A 12,300-nucleotide genomic window follows, 5' to 3' on the forward strand; every position below is an offset into this window, starting at 1 on the left:
GGTTTTGGTTTTAATTTGTATTTATTCATTCTTTGTTTATCTGTGTTTTCAGGCTACAGTAAGCCTTAGTTACTACTCCGTATTGAGGATGGCGCATGGGTGGGATTCATATTTCCATAATCCCCCACCTCTACCATCAGATCCAGGGACTTTGAGAAGGACATCTGAGTCAGATGGGTGCCTTTCCCATCATATTGAGGACTTCACTGGACATCATGGCTTTGCCAGCGCTGGTGCTTCACATGAAGCCCCTGTCTTTAACTCGGACTTTAACACAAACTATTGCTCAGACCCCAGTGTTGTGAATTCCAGGTCAGATTATGTTTATCAAAGATACTGTGGTGAAACACAATGGCAAGCTGATGGAGAACAAATGGGAAAGGATTACTTGCAACGATGTGAAAATGGTAATATCCCGGATTTTGCTGCAGACGGATTGCAAACATCTGACTCTTTTCCATCATCTTTTGGAACAGACTTTCAAGGACTTAAGGAAGATTATGAAATGCCAAGTACATCATTTCTTGAGAACTACTCAGATGTCAGTAGCTGCTCTGATGCAGACGCTGGTGAAACAAGACCACCTTGTAAATTCATGGCAAGTAAGTCCTATTCAAATCCTAAAACTGATGGTTCCGAAAAACAAGGCTCATCATCATGGTTTTTTACTCATACGGATAATATGACTTTTCCGACTGAGAGTTTGTGTTCAGATATGTCGGAGACTGATGTACTTTTATCGTCAAATTTGAAGGCACGACAAAACATAGTTCAGTCTCCAGAGGACAGTTTGGAAAAATTAGAGAAAACAGTTACATCATACACAGGACATCATCAGTCCTCTACTACCTCCTACATGAAGACAACTACCAAGAGCAAAACTGAGCTTGAAATAAGTGAATACGGTGGTTTCCAAGATGAAAAACAAAGGAAAGATGTGGAGGGAGATCTTGCACATACTCATTCAGACCTCTTGATAAGTGGTCATGAAAACTTTGGTCATGGAATAGATGAGTATCCAGATGACAGTGAGGAAAAGCAAATTACTTCAGCTTCTCCAAATATCATAAGTACGTTAAAATATGATCAAGTTCCCATAAATGAAAATGGCTCACAAAAGGACATGAAAGAACTGTTGAACCAAGAAAAGGCAGGACTTAATCATCCAAACTCAGCAGATGGTCAAAATGGAAATATGGGTCAAGATGTGCAAAACAATGATGAGGTCTTTGAAGGGGAAACGAGAGAATCAGATTTACTTGAAAACAAGATTTCAGATGAACATAAATCCCAAATTCCCAAATCCAACAGAGGTCAACTTGAAAATAAGGATTCTGACTGCCAGAAGAAAGAAATTCAGACAGATGCCATTAAATCCTCCAAGGCATCCAATTCTAATGCTTCTACACAACAACTGTGGAAATGCACAAGGACCAGTCATGATGTTAAATCTAACTTATTATCTACACAAAAGTCTGATGAAAGTGTGGCTGGTGAAGTTTTTAGAAACCTTGATGAGCACAGTGAAGCTCTGTTGAGCGATGTCAGTATTTCAGGGCTTTCAGAACCAAGTTTGATGCTTAAAAGCTGCAGCAACAACATACATCTCAATGTAGATGAAGTACAAGCAATTGCAGGAGAAAAGTCAAACGTTGAGATTTCTCCTGATCCAGAATGTAGTGGCCGAACTGACACTAAAGACTATTTATGTATGGACACTAAAGATGAGAACAAGCAAGGTGCAGGCGTTCATGTAGGATCCTGTTTAAAGTTGAACAGCTTGAGCCAAGGTGCAAATGCCCATGTAGACACAGAACTTTCAAGTGCAGCAGAGAGGACAAATATGACTTTTTCTTCAGATTCAAATTGCAGTCATCTCTCTGCCAGTAATGAAGGTCTTTCTACAAATACTAATGACTTGAACAAAGACAGTGTTGCCACTCATCCAGATTCCTCCTTGCAACTGCAGACGCCTGGTACGGATACACATCCCTCTCTAGAAATGGAAGACACTAGTCAATCGGAAAAGAAAAACCCAACCTCTCTTCCAGATCAAGATCATAGTGATCTCAATATCACCAGAGACAGTCTTTCTATTGACATCACTGACAAGGACAGGCAAGGTGTTGATCATCATTCAGAATCCTGTTTGGAGCCAGAGAGCTTAAACACAGATACACATTCTTGTCAAGAAAGGACATTTAAAACTTCGCTAGAAACAACCTCGGTCTCCTCTCCAGATCAAGACTGTAGTGGATCCAGTGTCACTGTTGATACTAGCAACAAGAATCTCAGCCATTCAGAATCTCCTTTTAAACAAAAGAGCTTAAACACAGATGTGCAAACCTCTGTAGAAATGGAATTCAAAAGTCAGTCTGAGAAGAAAAACCCTACCTCCCCTCTAGATCAAGACTGTAGCAGCCCTAGTGGAACCTGTAAAAGTCCCTTTGTTGATGCTGTTGACAAGAACAAGGGAAGCGTTGCTGCTAATCCAGAATCCTCCCTTCAGTTAGAGTACTTAAACACAGACACACATCCTCTTCTAGAAGGAAGCAAGGAAAGTCCAACCTCCCCTCCAGATGTAGATTGTAATTGTCCCAACATCACCAGTGACAGTCTTTCTGTTAATAATACTGACAAGAACAAGCAAACTGTTCCTAGTATTTCACAATCCTGTTTAAGCACAGACACGTGTCCCTCTAAAAAAATGGAAATCAAAACCTCTTCTCCAGATCAAAATTGTGGCAACACCACTGTAACCGGTGACGGTATTTCCGTTGACACTAGTGACGATAACAAGCAAAGTGTTGCTGCTAATCCAGACTCTTCCCCACTGAAAGAAAGCTCCAACACAGACACACATGGCTGTGTAGAAAATGAATGTATAAGTCCCGCTGATAAGGCAAGAGCAACCTCTTCCACAGATTATGAATCTAATAGCCATGTGGTGACAAGTGACTGCAACAGGCAAAGTCCTAATAGTTTAGAATCCTGCTTGCAATCAAAACCCTCAAGTTCCAACACAAATTTTTCAGACTGGGCAAGTTCAGAAGTGAACGCAAAGACAACCTGTTCTCTTGATCAGCAGCAATCACTACGTGAAAGTCCAGTTGGCCAAGAACCTCTGGGTCTTGGGGAGGATTGGTCTGAAAATGCTAGAGACTCATTTGAAGACATGGACATCTCTACAGAGGAACAGCCAGACATGCTGTATGGTGAACCTCTGTCCAGAGATGACTCCTCATGTGACACTAATGAATCACAGTATAAAGAAGCATTTGTTACTGAAACTGATGGGAAGAACATGGACCATTCAGGAGGACAAGCTCCGCAACTAAAATCCGCAGCTGAAATGAGGAAAATGCTGCAACCTGTTGTAATATTGAAGAGTTTGGAGTCAGAAAATGGAACAAGTGACTCGTATTACTGTGCAGATTGCAAACACACAACTTGTAGCACAGATCAATCAATTGAACACTACCATTGTTGCCATACAGTGAACAATTTTGACTTTTGCAAAAGTTGCAGTCTCTATTTGGTGAAAAATGAACAAGCTCGAAAACATTTGTGTGGTGACGTTAAAGACGGGTCTCACCGTCCTTCAGATCCTAGCCCACAGAAAAAGGGAAATCGCCAAGGCAACCATAGGTGCAATAGGTGCAGACTGACATTTTCAAAAGTAATGCATTATATCAAGCACATGCGGACTCACACTGGGAAAACACCATTTAGGTGTAATGACTGTGGCTCTTATTTTGCACAAGGCGGGAGCCTGAAAAGACACAAGCGTGTACCTGGTAGATGCAAGCAGTCCAACCTCCCAGCTAAAAATCCTGATGTGGCTGTGAGACAAACTGACACACCAAAACAAAAGGATGGGGTGCAAAGTAACATAGATATGCCAAAATGTTTTGTTAAGCTTTTCGACATCTCCCAGACAAATCTGTGTGGATTATGTGGTAAAACCTTCCCTACTGCAGAAAAGGTTAAAAAGCATCTCTATAAAGTACACCATGGAAAGGGTACAGTAGTGTCGTTAAACCAGAGTCCCACAGCAGTCAGTGAGAGTGATGAAAAGCAGGAGAAAACTCAAGAAGTGGAGAATGACATAATAGGAAAATATAAATGTCCTCTATGCCCACGGCTTTTTAAGTACTCTTACAATCGAGCGCGACATTTGCGTGACTGTGTTCGAGATGCGATATATGGTGGCAAGGAAAAAATTGCTGGTAAATATCGATGTCCTTTGTGCCACACTATGTTCACTATGACATCCAATCGATATAGGCATATTAAAACAAGCTGCCTCAGAGAATTTCTTAATCAACTAGCAAAAGAGAAAGCAAAAGAAAGGACAACGGTTGAGAAAGAAACAGTGGAAAGAAAGCAAAAAACACAAACGGTTGAAAAAGAGCAGAAAATGCAAACGAGGGAAAAGGAGAAGAGAAAACAACCACCATCAGCTTTGACAACCTCCACGTCTGTGCCACGATACAAATGCAACCTCTGTCCTGCAGTTTTTTGTTACGCTTCTGGAAAGTACAGACATATGAAGAAACACGAGTTGTTTAAACTCACTGGGAAAATTATCAGGTACCGGAATTCCATTTTCTCCACCAAGAGTAATCCTGAAACTTTAAATGGTACACAGAATGAAGATGGAAAGGAAAACTTGAACTCAGCTGAAGCAAAGAGCAATCTCAGTTGTCGCTTCTGTGGTAAATATTTCAGCTCTTCACAGTCACTGAAGAAGCATGAACGCAATCACCGCGGTGAGAGACCATACCGCTGTCTGGAATGTGGAAAGGGATTCAAGAAGCGATCCCATCTGATTGCTCACAAAATTATTCACCAGAGGAGGATACAGTGCACTGTCTGCAAAAAGATTCTACCGACTATTGGAGAACTGATCCAGCACAGAAGTTCACATCTAAGGAGGGGAACGCTTCAATGTCCAGACTGTACTATGCAGTTTCAGCATCCCGCACATCTCCTCAGACATCTAAAAACCCACAAAAAAAGAGAAAACAGGGCACTTAGACTTGAAGAGGGAACAGAATCAAATCTTCAGCAAACCTTGGAATCTGTGGAAGAAGAGGATGAACCAAAGCAAATGCAGTGTTCCTTATGTAAAGAAGTATTTGATGATGCCCAAGTTCTAAGAAAACATTGTCTCACCCATATATCAGGGTCTTCTTCAAACCAGTGTCCATTTTGCAAACGAAATTTTAACAATCGCCGCTATTTATTGCGCCATATGATCAAACACACTGGGGACAAACCCTTCTCTTGCGCCAATTGTGGAAAACAATTTTACCGTAACATATGCCTTAAAATTCACAGTCAGAAGTGTTCCCCTCCTGAAACCCGAACTCTCGAGTCTGAAACAAAGACAAAAACACTATATCCGTGTCCCTATTGTCCACGGAAATTTTCTAAGAAAGACCGTTGGAAAAATCATCAGCATGCCCACAAGATAAATTCTGTGCATCCATGCTCAAGATGTGGGCAGTACTATGGACCTAATAAAATGAAACAACATCAGAGGAACTGTGAAGAGACAACAGAGCTGAGCACTGGCTTATCTCATGACACCAACTATAATAAAAGCAGTCTACCAACAAACCAGGATACTCCTAAAATGTCTACACAGCCCAATGCAACCACTCTGCTTCAGTTTAAATGCCCCTACTGTACCCGGAGGTTCAGGTTCAGGTCATTATTCTTGAGACATCTGGTCTCACATACTGGTGAGCAACCATATGCCTGTATGCACTGTGGTCAGAGATACAGATCAAAGACATTATGTTTGCAGCATGAAGCTTTCTGTGACGGTGTTAACAAAGATGCGGTATCAAAACTCAAAAGCACTGCTGCAACGAAACCTCCCAACATTCCTTCTGCCATAGAGGCAGAACCAAAGCCCAATGCACATGGTGAAACGGAGTACAAGTGCAAATTCTGCACCAAGACTTTCATGAAACCAAGGTACCTGAGACGTCACATTCTGACACACAATGAAGTAAAACCATATCGCTGTAAGGCCTGTGATAGCTGCTTTTCAAGGTACGATCATCTGAAAGTACATCAGACTCGCTGCAAAGGTAAAAAAACAAGGTTGGAGGTCCGTATTCCCAAAATCAGTTTAGAAGATGTTGGCAAAGGTTGGCAAAATAAGTTTGGCATTGAGAGTGCTAAAGAGCAGGAGATGTTTGAGTGTAAGGTCTGTTCTAGAAGCTACACAACTCAGTCTAAACTTTCCCGACATTTCACCATGTTCCATGCCACAAAGTTATTCAAGTGCACACGCTGCGGCTCCTCATTCGCTCATGAAAAATCTCTGAAAAAGCACAAAAAGATGAGAAGGTGCAGAAAGGTCTTGAGGGAAACAGCAGCTGCTTTACTGCAGGGAACCTGTCCTCCAGCAGAAAACATGCCAGGATCTCTTGATGGGATCAGAAGCCAAATGCTGAAGAGGATCCAGCCTTGCTTTAACAAGAAGTACAAGTATGTTTGTAGCTATTGCCCCCGTGTTTTTGGAAACAGCTGGCAGTTAGGTGTTCACAACCGCCTGCACACAGGAGAGAAGCCATATTCATGTGATTATTGTGGTGAGAGATTTATAAGGAAGGATTATGTCCAGCGTCATTTTCCAAAGTGCCCCAAGAAACACCAGACAAGTACAGTTCTCTGTGACCTATGTGGTGGCTTTTTCCCTGCAAGCAAGCTTGAAAATCACAAGAAAGGTTGTGGTTTAACAACAAGCTCATCACCAGTTTTCCAAAGCCAGCAGTCAGCCACTCATGACCCACCAAAAGGCTTTTCTTGTGCATACTGCAGCTCCCGATTTCTGCTTTTTTCACAGCTCCAAGAGCATTTTTTGAGCACGCACAAGCTGGAAACAATGACTCATCCAGTGTCAACTGCCCCCCTACAGCAGCTTCTGTCAGGCATCAAAGAAGAGCCTGTGGATGAGAGTTGTGATGAAAGACTTAGTGACAATTTAACACAAAGTCTTAATACCGCTATTAATATGGAGCCCTCCAAGCAGTTTTTTTGCCAACAATGTAATATGTTCTTTGCAAACAAAGCGGGACTAACTGGTCATCTCCGTACACATGCAGTGGGCCATCCTTTTAACTGCAAGTCCTGCAATAAGGGCTTCTGGAATAAAAGTCTCCTCCGAAACCACTACAGGAAGTGTAGAAATGGACGTATTCCAAACCAGCAGTTGGAGACACCTTTAAAAGCAAATTTTGATTTTGCTCTTAATCACTCTGCTCTTGCGTTTGGAGGCGGCTCTACAATGACTAGCACTGGGCTTTTCTGCAACGATGATTTAATGGATGAATCAACAAAAAATTCAGAAGGAAATGAGGTGCAAAGCAGCTCAAGTAAAGAGAAGAAAGCCGTGCAGTATCAATGTTCAGAATGTGAAATGAGCTTCACAGATGGCTTAGTGCTCATCAGTCACCTTGAAGACCATGGAAGACAGGAACAAGAGAAAAAGCGCAATACATGTCCTAAGTGTGGGCGGGTGTGCACTAGTCAAGGAAATCTGGAAAAACACATGAGGATGCACACAGGCGATCAGAAATTCCCTTGCTTCGACTGCTCCAAGCTGTTCTATACCAGGTCTGATCTTGAAGCCCACAGAACGTGTCACGATCTAAGCAGGCCATATGCTTGCAAACTGTGTAATCAGCGGTTTTGGACAAGACCATCTTTATGCAGCCATTATAGGGAGGATCATGAAGATGATGTATTTAGTTGTCGATTCTGCAGCAAATCGTATGCAGTAAAAAAATCACTAGCAAGACACTACAGAAACTGGCATCCAAAACAGTATAAGGATATCAAGGCTGCTGTGAGGGAAAAGAGCAGCAGCGAACAGCACTCAAGCAGCCAAGTGAGCACAGCTGGTGACAGCGAGGAGGATGAAAATAACGGCAGCGAAGACAGTGACTCAGACTCCGCACCATACTTCCCGTGCCACGTGTGCGGAAAGACCTTCCCAACGTCAGAAAGCCTTGAGGATCACCAGCTCTGTCACCTGGGTGAAAAGCCGCATGAATGTGAACAATGCGGTAAATGCTTTTTCCAGGCATCTCAGCTGCAGCAGCATCATCGAATGCACAAGTCTGAATTTCAGTGTCAAACATGTGGCAGAGGGTTCATGTCTCTCTTTGCCCTGCGTAACCACAAGCACAGTCATGGTAAAAGTCGCTCACATCGTTGTTCCAAGTGTCACCTATTTTTCAATGGACCTTTGCAGCTAGCAGAGCATATGTCGACCCACCGTGAAGAGAATTTTCCATGTGATATTTGCAATCGTGTGTTTCTGTCAAAGAGTAGCAGAGCTGAACACTGGAAAACCCATTCCACATCAAGTGACCATCCTTCACCTTCAGTGTCAAGGGGAGAACGTGAACAACCTGCCTCACGCTCTGAAAGCTCATTTGTATTCACCTCAGAGCTTAAATACCGCTGTGGTGTTTGTAGCGAGCGCTTCAGAGATCCAGAGGAGCTCTCAGAGCATGGCTGCATGGAAGCTAAAGAGCGACCATACTCTTGCACCGAATGCAATAAACATTTTCTTCATGCATCTCATCTGAAAAAGCACAGGAATACCCATCAACAGTTACAGTCCAATCGTATATATTCTTGTAATCAATGCAACAGTAGCTTTGCTTCCTCTCAGCTCTTCTTGACCCATCTTAAGAGCCATATTGGCACTGTAGCAGAAATTAAACAAGAACTTGATGATGAAGATGGTGAACCATCACATGTTTTTAAGTGTCCAGTTTGCAGCCAGTGTTTTCCATGTGCCATGGATCTGTTTCATCATTTCCCAACGCATCCTGATGGTACAATTGAAAAAATTAAATTTGCCTCTGGAAGCAAGCTTAAGGAACACGAGCAGTATAAGCTGACCTCAGCTGCTGAATATGAATGCACAGAGTGTGAGCAGGGCTTTTTGGGAGAAGCTGCTTTCCGCCAGCATAAGTGTTCCGGGCAACAGCAGGCAACAAAAACAGAATGCTCAAATCCATCCTCTAAAAAATCCAGCCCATCATATTTTCAAGCAGCAGAGGAGGAGGAGGAGGAGGAGGAAGAGGTCGATGTTACAGGAGACGACTTGTACAACTGCCTTGTCTGCTCAATGCGGTTCACCTCTAAAAATGTCCTTTTGGAGCATCAAAATAAAGAACATCCAAATGAGAAGCCATTCACATGTGAGCTTTGTGGAAAAACATTTGCCAGGAAGCGATACCTGAAAGAGCACGAGCGCAGGCATCGTCAGAAAGCCCAAAACGAAACTCAGGCTGAGAATAAGTTCAAATGTTCCCAGTGCGAATGCAAATTCACTACAGCCCAAGAGCTGTCTCTGCATATGAGAAAGCACGCTGAAAAAGACGTTGGAGAGTACCGATGTGACATGTGCTACAAGTCATTTAGCCAGTGGTCTCTTCTTAAACAGCACCAAGAAAGTCATGTTGGTGAGGTTGTGTATGAATGCACAGAATGTGACAAAGCCTTTGCTTTTCCTCACCTGCTGGAGGAACATCAACAAACTCATGCGGGGTCCACTGAGTAATGGTTCCTAAATACCACATACTTTAGTTACAGGTATTCAAGGGAAGTTAAGGTGTCTTCAAACCCTCTTCATGCCTTACATCTAACAGTAAATCTCCACTTGTAACTGATAATTAGAATTACTCCTTATTTGTTTCCTCTTGTGCGTACTTGGAAAGCACTTGGAGAGATATGAGACTAAGATTTTCTGTGATGGATCTTCTCCTGGGTTTTTATTCCCCTTGTATATACTTTTAGTTCTGATGTTGGGATTTGTATACAATAAATAAGTAACATAGTTTCTTGACAGTATTTGTAAAATTGTCAAAAGAAGTTTAATATTCTGTTTAAACAGAAAAGGCATGACAGAATAATGTCTTGGATTAAGACTTAGATTTCTGATCTTATATTTTTGTTTGTTTGTTCGGCATATATTTTGAAATAGTTTTAAACAGTTTTTTTTTTGGTTTTTGTCGGTATGTAAAGTAGACTTTACACTGGTCATTTTAATCCATTGATATTTTGTATGGTATGACCGTTCATGTAAAAAGTATATATGTCTATATATATATAATTTGTAGATTTTAGTTTCTTTTCCTTTGATTGTCAAAGGGTGCTTTTTGATAAAGAAAAATATCTTGTACACTCAAAAGATATTCTGATTGAATTTTCTTTCCACAAACTGATGTTACTTTTGAGAAATTTGAGTTCATGCATTTAAGTAAAGTCAGTGAGGAAAGCTATCTGTGTCTTTGTGTATTTGTTTGCTCTGGGGAAAAACTAACAGAATAGAAGCTGTGAAATTTTTTTAGCTTGTCAGGAAAATGATTAATTTAACAGGAACAGCTGATTGGAGGAATTCACCAACCAAAATTAAAATGATAAAGTTTTTCCAAAATTCGTACATGTTCTTACTTTTTTTTTTCTTTTTGCTGAAGACCATTATCAATTTGAGAACTCAAGATGATGACCGTTTTCACACAGTTGACAAAAAAATACATGGGGGGGTTGTCTGTTTTTTCAGATAAAATAAAATGGACTTGCATTTTTCTGGTGTCAAATACTTGTTCAACCATGCTGAAGTCAGCTTTAGAAGACTTAAATAGTTAAATTTTATTAAAGTAATTTGCAATGCAAACTGATTTTTTTGGTTGTAGTAGAAGTAGTAATACCTTTATTCTTCAATCACATCAGGATGGACCCTGTTACATTACTCAGTAGTTCCTTAGTTCTCGCATATGGCCTCTGAAGTTGTTCTTGTTTATGGTGGATCAGGATTTGGAGGAGGCCTGAGGTTAATCCTCCAGCTTCTGCACATATGTTGAAGTGTCCTTAGGTAAGATACACCCCAAATATCCCCTAATGTGAGTTTGCATGTGTGTGTCCATCCTCATATAGGTTGTTACTCTCCATAGAGACAGTAAATTATGTCTCTATGGATGGTGCTTGCACCAGTAAAAAAAGTGCTTTGAGTGCTGGATAAAAGTGCTATATATTTCAATCCATTTAGAGAGGGTAGAAGATTACCCTGTATAATTTTTTTTTTCTTTTTACAGATTAGACAGACACTGGTGATATTACTGCTGTGAAACTTGGGGTTCAGTGTTGGATACCTAGCCTTAACTAGTTAAAAAAAAGTAAGATTAGTTAGCATCGAGGCAATTTTGTCATTCCAGCACACGTATTTTCATGAGGTGAAATGAACTTTGCACTCAAGTGCTCGTGAAAGCCACCAAAAGTAATAGCAAAATATACAGAAATAAGGAATACCGAGATATTTACAGTTGACGTGTATATTAGAAAACCGCTGTTTTTAAATTTAAGAAAACAGTGTGTGGCGGATAGTGCAAAGACAAGTGGATTCACATGTCTATTACCCTTCGGCTGCGAGCAGCAGAAATGAGATGGCAACAGAGTTCAACGGCCCTCAGGAAGAAGCTGTTCCTCAATTGACATTGTAGTTCACAAGTTGTGCTTTATCCTGAGAAAGTAGAGGTTATGGTGTACCAGAAAATGTTAAGGTCTTTAGTGGGGAGTGTACCACGATACATAAAGCTGCAGACCACTTCCACAGCTGCTCCCCTAATGTACATAGGTGGAGGGAAGGTTTTGCTGCTACTGAAATGATTATCTCCTTTGTTTTCTTGACATTGATGCAGAGATCCCTGCACCAAATCTCCAGCTGCTTTATCTCCTGTCTGTGATCACAATCATCATTTTTGGTGCTGCATTCCACAATTGCTGTGTCATCTGCAAATTTCACAATATGACTGATGTGATGTTTTATTTAGCAGTCATCAGGTGGCCACCTGATTAATATTGTCTTGGAACTTTCTTTGTTGCCAAAACAGCCTTGACTTGTCAAGGCATGGACTTCACTAGATCCCTGAAGGTGTGCTCTGGTATCTGGCAGCAAAATATAAGGAGCAGATCCTTTAAGAACCATAAATTGTGAGTTGGAGCCTCCATAGATGAGACTTGTTTTCCAGCACATCTCACGGATGCTTAATTGGATTGAATTCTGGGAAATTTAGAGGCCAAGTCAACAACTTAGACTTTTTGTTCTCTCCATTCTTGAACCATTTTTGCTTTGTGGCAGGCCGCATTATCCTGGCAAAAGAAGCCACAGCCATAAGGGAATACAGTTTCCATAAAATAATGTACAGGGTCTGCAACAATGCTTAGGTAGGTGGTATGTGTCAAGGTAACATCCACATGGATAGA

At 41.3% G+C, this 12,300-nt stretch overlaps 1 protein-coding gene across 2 annotated transcripts in view; it reads left to right on the forward strand.

The window, feature by feature from the left end:
• Window positions 1-10,319, forward strand: part of znf1035 (zinc finger protein 1035) — a 29,519-nt gene extending 19,200 nt beyond the window's left edge. For both annotated transcript variants that reach the window (XM_012921522.4, XM_004559994.5), the window contains one exon: window positions 53-10,319. In XM_012921522.4, the coding sequence (XP_012776976.3) occupies window positions 89-9,598 (9,510 nt within the window). In that variant the 5' untranslated portion in view covers window positions 53-88 and the 3' untranslated portion in view covers window positions 9,599-10,319. The remainder of the gene's footprint in view (window positions 1-52) is intronic.
• Window positions 10,320-12,300: the final 1,981 nt, after the last annotated feature.

This window comes from Maylandia zebra, linkage group LG11 (genome assembly GCF_041146795.1).
Source record: "Maylandia zebra isolate NMK-2024a linkage group LG11, Mzebra_GT3a, whole genome shotgun sequence".
NCBI classification, from domain to species: domain Eukaryota; kingdom Metazoa; phylum Chordata; class Actinopteri; order Cichliformes; family Cichlidae; genus Maylandia; species Maylandia zebra.